This window comes from Gadus chalcogrammus, chromosome 14, assembly GCF_026213295.1.
Source record: "Gadus chalcogrammus isolate NIFS_2021 chromosome 14, NIFS_Gcha_1.0, whole genome shotgun sequence".
In the NCBI taxonomy this organism is placed as follows: Eukaryota; Metazoa; Chordata; class Actinopteri; order Gadiformes; family Gadidae; genus Gadus; species Gadus chalcogrammus.
Window position 1 is genome coordinate 4,289,731 of NC_079425.1, and position 7,500 is coordinate 4,297,230.

The 7,500-nt window shown below is 47.9% G+C and overlaps 2 protein-coding genes across 5 annotated transcripts in view; one reads left to right on the forward strand and one right to left on the reverse strand.

The window, feature by feature from the left end:
- LOC130403607 (A-kinase anchor protein 13-like) overlaps nt 1–7,500 on the forward strand; it is a 54,201-nt gene that overhangs the window by 46,379 nt on the left and 322 nt on the right. The window contains exons 30-35 of the mRNA XM_056608024.1: nt 594–635; nt 1,135–1,185; nt 1,805–2,080; nt 2,970–3,134; nt 3,700–4,018; nt 4,214–7,500. The exon at nt 4,214–7,500 is cut by the window's right edge and continues 322 nt beyond it. Coding sequence (XP_056463999.1) covers nt 594–635; nt 1,135–1,185; nt 1,805–2,080; nt 2,970–3,134; nt 3,700–4,018; nt 4,214–4,266 — 906 coding nt within the window. The 3' untranslated portion in view covers nt 4,267–7,500. The remainder of the gene's footprint in view (nt 1–593; nt 636–1,134; nt 1,186–1,804; nt 2,081–2,969; nt 3,135–3,699; nt 4,019–4,213) is intronic.
- LOC130403991 (phosphatidate phosphatase LPIN1-like) overlaps nt 5,646–7,500 on the reverse strand; it is a 29,961-nt gene continuing 28,106 nt past the window's right edge. For all 4 annotated transcript variants that reach the window (XM_056608564.1, XM_056608565.1, XM_056608563.1 and 1 more), the window contains exon 23: nt 5,646–7,500. This exon is cut by the window's right edge and continues 1,508 nt beyond it. The gene's annotated coding sequence lies outside the window, so the exon portion shown is untranslated.

Below are 7,500 nucleotides of genomic sequence, written 5' to 3' on the forward strand. Positions count from 1 at the left end.
TTCTGGGCGTTGTTGTCCTGCTTTTGTCGTGCAACATTAACACATATTTCTAGCACGATGGCCCTTCCTCTCTCTCCTCATAGTCCCCTCTCTCCTCCCCTTTCTCTCTCGCTCTCTCTCCCTCATCCCTTTTCCCTCTCTCTCTTTCTCTCCCACTAACCCTCTCTCTCTCTCTCTCTCTCTCTCTCTTTCTCTCCCACTAACCCTCTCTCTCTCTCTCTCTCTCTCTCTCTCTCTCTCTCTCTCTCTCTCTCTCTCTCTCTCTCTCTCTCTCTCTCTCTCTCTCTCTCCCTCTCCCTCTCTCCCACCATTCTCTCTCCCACCACCCCTCTCTCATTAGCTCCCTGTTTCACCCGACCAGGGCTTGTTGCTAATGACAACCCTCAGTTGTCAAACAATAGAACACGAAAATGGATGACTGATCATTAACAGTTGAATGTCTGCCATGCATTAGTGCTGCTCCTTCATTTGTGTGTGTGTGTGTGTGTGTGTGTGTGTGTGTGTGTGTGTGTGTGTGTGTGTGTGTGTGTGTGTGTGTGTGTGTGTGTGTGTGTGTGTGTGTGTGTGTGTGTGTGTGTGTGTGTGTTTTGCAGGGTGGGAATGCAAATCTGCTCAAACTGAGAAAGAATAGTGAGGTATGTGTTCCGGTTTTCCTGTTGGTTTAAATAAAAGCACAGAGCATCTCATGTTTTCACAACTCATTTAATATGGTTCACATTATGCATCCTATATCACAGAGGTCATGTATGAAAGTGTCACTTTAACATGCAGTAGTACGTGCCTGTACTTGTAGATGGCTGCGTGTGTTAGATTCATTCTGTGTGGAGGGTAACTGGGTCTGGTGTTGTTAAAGCAGCCATTTATATTTACATTTACATTTACATTTAGGGCATTTAGCAGATGCTTTTATCCAAAGCGACTTACAATAAGTACAACAATATATCGGTGTCGGTGCAGTAAGGATGTTCATAAAAGCAAGTGCCAAGCACCAACAATTGCTAGGTTAACCCATTCCCTGTACAAAACAAAGATAGATAGGTTAAGAGCCAATGGGAAGCCAGTATTTTGTTTTGCGTAGCAGATCTGACAGCTTGGATCCTGATGTTTGATGTGGTGGTGCGTGTGTCCTCACAGCAGGTGCTCAACAGCGTGTACCAGCTGCATCACCTGCTCAGCACGCTAAAGGTATGGCCGAGCGCTCCACACCTGCGGTACGAAGGACACGACTCACACGGACAACATACGGTCCAGTGTGTGTCTGTCTCCCTGTCTGTCTGTCTGTCTGTCTCTCTGTCTGTCTGTCTGTCTCTCTGTCTGTCTGTCTGTCTGTCTATCTGTCAATCTGGCGGTTTGCCTGCATGTCTTTCTGTCAATCTGTCTGCCTGTTTATCTGTCCCCTTGTGTGTCTGCCTGCCTACCTGTCTGTCTGACACCCTGTATGTCTCTACAAGGCCTGTCTTTCTGTCTTCCGGCCTGCCCGTCTCCATGCCTGTCTGTCGGTATCCCTGTCCGCCTCCCTTTCTCTCTGTCTCTTTGTCTACCCGTGTGTCTGTCACTCTACCTGTCTGTCTCATCGGCCCGGCCTGTCTGCATCTATGCCTGCGTCCCTGTCTCCCTTTTCTGTCGGCCTCTCTGTCTACCTGTTTGTCTGTCTCCTGCATCCCTCTCCGCCCTCCCACCTGTCTGTCTCCCTGACGTTCCTACCTGTCTAACCCCCCCTGGTCCCCCTGTCTAACCCTCCCCTGGTCCCCCTGTCTAACCCCCCCTGGTCCCCCTGTCTAACCCTCCCTTGGTCCCCCCCCAGGCCGTGGTGGTGCAGCAGGACAGCCTCCTGGAGGACCAGAGGCAGACGCTGGGCGAGCGCTCCTCCTCCTTCTCCTTCGCCTCGTCGCGGCCCTCGTCGCGGCCCAGCTCGCTCATCGAGCAGGAGAAGCAGCGCAGCGTGGAGAGGAGGCGGCAGGAGCTGGCGTCGCTCCACAAGGAGCAGGCGGCCCACGTGGAGGAGCGGCGGCAGCGGGAGAGGGAGTGGGACGTCCGCGAGCAGCAGCTCACCGACAGGGAGGTCGTTCTGCGCGTCCAGGTACCCCCCCCCCCCCCGCCTGCGTGCCGCTAGGGTTAGCATGTAGCTCCTGTTGTTAATGTGGTGTTAGCATGTAGCTAGGGTTAGCATGTAGCTCCTGTTGTTAATGTGGTGGTAGCATGTGGCTCCTGCTGTTAATGTGGTGATAGCATGTAGCTAGTGTTAGCATGTAGCTCCCGCTGTTAATGTGGTGTTAGAATTTAGCTAGGGTTAGCATGTAGCTCCCGCTGTTAATGTAGCTAGTGTAAGCATGTAGCTCCTGCTTTTAATGTGGTGGTAGCATGTAGCTAGGGTTAGCATGTAGCTCCCGCTGTTAATGTAGCTAGTGTAAGCATGTAGCTCCTGTTGTTAATGTGGTGGTAGCATGTAGCTAGGGTTAGCATGTGGCTCCGGTTTTTAATGTGGTGTTAGCGTGTAGCTAGGGTTAGCATGTAGCTCCTGTTGTTAATGTGGCGTTAGCATGTAGCTAGGGTTAGCATGTAGCTCCGGTTGTTAATGTAGTCTTAGCATTTAGCTATTGTAAGCATGTTTCTGGAATTGGTTAATGTACTGCTAGGATGCAGCTAGTGTAAGCATGTAGCTAGCCTGAGGTGGCTTATGGTCGTTCATGTAGCGTTAGAGGGGTTTTGGCGAGTCACTAGCATAGAGCTAGCATGTAGCTTGTTTTGGGTATATAATTGAAATATACAATTATACAGTATATTTCCATGATATTATCTTATACAAGTTCTAAGTTTATCATTTGTTTTAATTTGGGAAGTTGTTAATGTTGCCAAATGCAAGGTGAGGATTTTGCTAGCTAACGTAATGGAGCAGTTGATGTTAGCTGGTGTAGCGTTAGCATGCATTAGCCGCCGGGCTCTCCTCATAAACCGTTGTGTGGCTCCAGGAGGAGGAGGCGAACCAGCTGCGGCAGGACCTGGAGGAGGAGAACCAGGAGTTCCAGCTGAAGAAGGAGCAGTACCAGAGGGACCTGGAGCGACTCAGAGACGCCCAGAGGAAGCTGGACCGGGACCGGGAGGGGGTGCAGCGGGACCTCGACCGGCTGGCCCAGGTACCCCCTCCAGGCCCCAGAGGGACGGGTGGACGCTAACGGGAAGGAAGGATAGAGGTTATATAGATAGATGGGTAGGCTCAGGGATAGATAAAGGGGTAGAAAGATAGGCAGATGGATAGAGAGAGAGAGAGAGAGAGAGAGAGAGAGAGAGAGAGAGAGAGAGAGAGAGAGAGAGAGAGAGAGAGAGAGAGAGAGAGAGAGAGGGGGGGGGAGAGGGGGGGAGAGGGAGAGGGAGAGGGAGAGAGAGAGAGAGAGATGCAGGCAGGCAGGCAGGCAGGCAGGCAGGCAGACAGACAGACAGACAGACAGACAGACAGACAGACAGACAGACAGACAGACAGACGGACAGATAGATTGGTAAGAAATAATATATCGATGCTTATATTTCATCCCTGGGGGAAATGAAGGAATTCGTTTCTAAAGAATGGAACCCATCCATGTTTCAATGAAGGATTTTTTTCTCTCAAAATCAATTTGATCTGCGGAGAGAAAAGCCAGAAGCTCTAGTCATAATGGCCCCTCAAAGTCCCCCCTCTCTCCCCCCTGCTCCCTCCCCCCCCAGAGGACGAGCGACCCCTCCGGCAACTCGGACGACTACCTGCCCCAGCCACCAGGGGGCTCTGGTTCTTCAGAGCAGGGGGTCCCCCAGCCCTGGCCCCGGGGGGAGTCTCTGGTGCGGCCGCAGGCCCCGGCCCAGCTGCCGCCGCTGGCCCCCAGTAAGCCCAAGGGACGCAACCTGAACCCCTTCTCCTCCGGGGACGGCCAGGTCGCCGGCCGCCTCCTGCAGCTCGCCAAGAACAAGGACAAGGACAAGGAGAAGGAGAAGAAGGAGAAGGAGAAGAAGAAGAAGAAGGGGAAAGCGGGCGCAGCGCAGGGGACAGGTGAGGAGTCAGGGGACGAGGATGTGCGGGGCACGCGTCTGTAGAGGATCGATCATTCATGGCCGCACCTGCTTGTTAATGTCATGTGTCTGATGTCACTGATGTCAAATGATTTAAGAGCAGTGCATACATAAAGATTGGATCAGATTGGATCACAATTCAATTATTCTGATGCTCTCTACTCTCTGCCCCCAGAGTCCCAGAACCTCAATGAGGCTCAGCTGGAAGGCGAGATTTACTTCTGTTGAGAGGAGCACATCGCAAGGCGTCCGTGACTGGCTAACTAATCATCAGGACAACCGCACCCAGTCTGTCTAGCCTCCAGTCTGGCTAGCCTCCAGTTTTGTTAGCCTCCTGTCCGGCTAGTCTCAGTCTGGTTAGCCTCCAGTCATTCTAGCCTTCAGTATGGCTAGCCTCAAGTCAGGTTAGCCTCCAGTCTTGCTACCCTGTGGTCTGGCTAGCCTCCTGTATGGCTGAACTCCAGTCTGGCCAACCCCAAAGGCCTGACAGTCCCAAAGAGTGCCTGATTGGTACCACAGGTCCACTTAATCCTAACACGGTAAACGCACAGGCCTGCTAAACTAGGATTGGCTAGCCCCCTTTGTTGGCTAATCCCTACGTCATTAACCCCCAGTCCAACCCAGCACAAAGGCTACCGCCTTGTACATCACCGATGTACCCAAGACCCGTTAACCCTACAGGTACAGTGAATGGAGACCACCGAGGTCCACGTCACTTATGCATTAGACACTCCCACACCAAACGGGCTCTGGTTGTGTTCCGGGACCGCTTCGTCCGGAACACTAGAACGGTATGTAAGAGGTTCATCTGAGCCCAGAGGACAATCCCGACGCACGCGACACGTGTGACGTGGACAAAGAACTGAACCGTTCATCCCAGCCATCTTTTGACCAACAGAAGAAAAACATTTTTTTGAGGAAGGTGCACCAGCGCCCTTGAGATCATAACCTCATCTGACCCCAGGTATGAGGCCGTCGTCGAAGATGTGCTCGAAACAAACATGACCTGCCTTTCTCCACGCAAGCTTCACCCTCAAGCACCAGGAGGCGCCGTTCAAAGTTTCTCCCTGCTTCGAGACATTTCATGTGGATAGTTTCCTCTTTGCGATCGAGTTTCTGTTCACCCTGTTTTGGGCTGTTTAGGATTTAGCCATCTCAGATCTGGAGCTGCACTGGTGTCTACTAGGGCTCACTGATACGCTCTTCCTGTGACGTTGGAAGCAAGATCGTTTGTTTCAACTCATTAAAATCACTAGAGAGGCCTGATCCTGACGGGGAGCTAGTTAAATCAGTATAAAAATAACAAAATAGACCTGTTCTTGACACATTGATCCACACAGTGTTGTCTCAAGAGTTCTAGATTAATAGATACTGAAACATTGTAGTTGACCGTTAACTGATCGTAGTCCTTCACGGGTCTTCACCTGTCGTATTCGCCATGCTCTCATGTGAGGATGTTATGAGTGACGTAGCGGTGGGCCTGGCGGGACCACGGCTCCAGCCCTGATGGATGGAGGGAGGACGGTTGGACCCAGAAGCAGGCATAGGACCACTGATGGAGATTAAGGGGAAAGGCATTGGGAGATCAAAACACAAGGACTATGGTATAATTCCCTTTATTAATGATATTATTCATATAATTATTTTTTAACAATATTAAGGTTATGATCGGCAGTACAATCCGTGTCCCAGACCACTGACCTGCTGGACGGGAAAGATTTAGAAAAAAAAAAAATATATATATATACAGTATATATATATATATATGATAGATGCATCTCCCTGCTCGTTGATGACAGCGTCCTTGTGTTGGTTTTTTGAGGGGCGAGTGACATTGGGTCACATGGGGCAGGAGAGGGAGGGAGTGACAATTCAATGCTTTTATCAATCACACGGCCAGAGTTGAATGAGAAGGAATAGATTGGATACCTCGGCTTCACAAGATAAAGATATGCTTGTACTATAGGCTACCGTTTATTTGTTTTAAATTATATAATAAATGGCAAAACATGTAAATATGATTTGTGTACAAAGACACAAAATCAAATGTATGAAGATATTTTATTTGATTGTACTGCCACATTTTGTAATATTGAGTTATTTATGATTGATTGTCGTCCTTCAGGGGAAATTCCAGACTTGTGTTTCTCTTAAAATAAAGATGTATTATGTACAGTTACAGCAGTTGGTCTGTTGTGGTCACTGGATCTAAGGTACTGGAATAGAGTGGGGTCCTTTATTTAAAAAGGAAAGTGTTAGGAGAAAACAATTACACAAGAGATGTTGGCCGATCTAATACAGGAAGCCAAGGACAGTACACAGTCAAAATACAACAATTTTTAATCGTACAATTATCATTTGTTAATAAACAATTCAATTTAGTAGATTTGTTCAATGGAAAGGATTATTTTCCTACATGATCATTAATAAATTGCATTTCTTGAGGCTGTACATACACCACACGAGTCACGACAAGGCCTCCAGCAATTCATATCCATTTGTTGAAACAGAGAAAACACATATGTTAAAAAGTATTCAAGCCATCTTTCACAGAAAGAACAAAGTCACATTAAATGTCCCTTGATTAATCACGTCACGTGCACTTGATTTGCACAGTTCTGATGAGATCAGATATACCCTGATGAAGAACACAGTTAAACATCATAGCATAAGACCTCTGGTTCTTAATCTTCAATCTGCTTATTTTATGAATCATTTCAGATTAATCTTGAAGATTGATCTTTCAATCGCATATTATCATAATAACATGAGACGAAACAGTCGGAGGAAGCGCTGGGTCTGGACGATGCCCTCTGGTGGGCTAAAATAGCAACAACACAGATTCTGCTCAAAAGAAGTCATCGGCATGCCATGCTCAACGGCAACAGACCATCGTCAGACATTTCTGACTCTAGGCAAAAATAACGTTTAGAAGTGCCCAACACACCCCTTTGGCAGTGTAGTATATGTGTGGGTGGCGATTGCTGGTCCTCACGTGGTGAGAATACTGGAAGTTGCCCGAAGGTGAAACATATTGAGAGGATACATCTCTAATAATATTGAGGTTATTGATGTATTCAGAGCATGGCTGCCTTTGCATTTGATAAGCACCTTCTGGTTTTACATATAAATGACACGCGGTGGAAACAACTTCAGACATCAACCTTAGACACATTTCATTAGTGGTTTTCCCGCTTCCTCAAATTAATTACAATTGTAAAATTCACAAGTTACAATCTTTCATGATATAACAGTCCTGCAGTCAACACTGACATCTCTACTACTTGATTTATTAAATAAATAGTGATTTGAAAACAAATACACAAAAATAAACATCTACAACAATAAATCTATAGCAGCCGCACCGATGTAAAGTTTAAACGGTATCGACCGAGACAAGATTGCATGCATGTCAGTGCTGATTAGAACCTTAAACAAATTCTAGTGTTATATCTAAACACT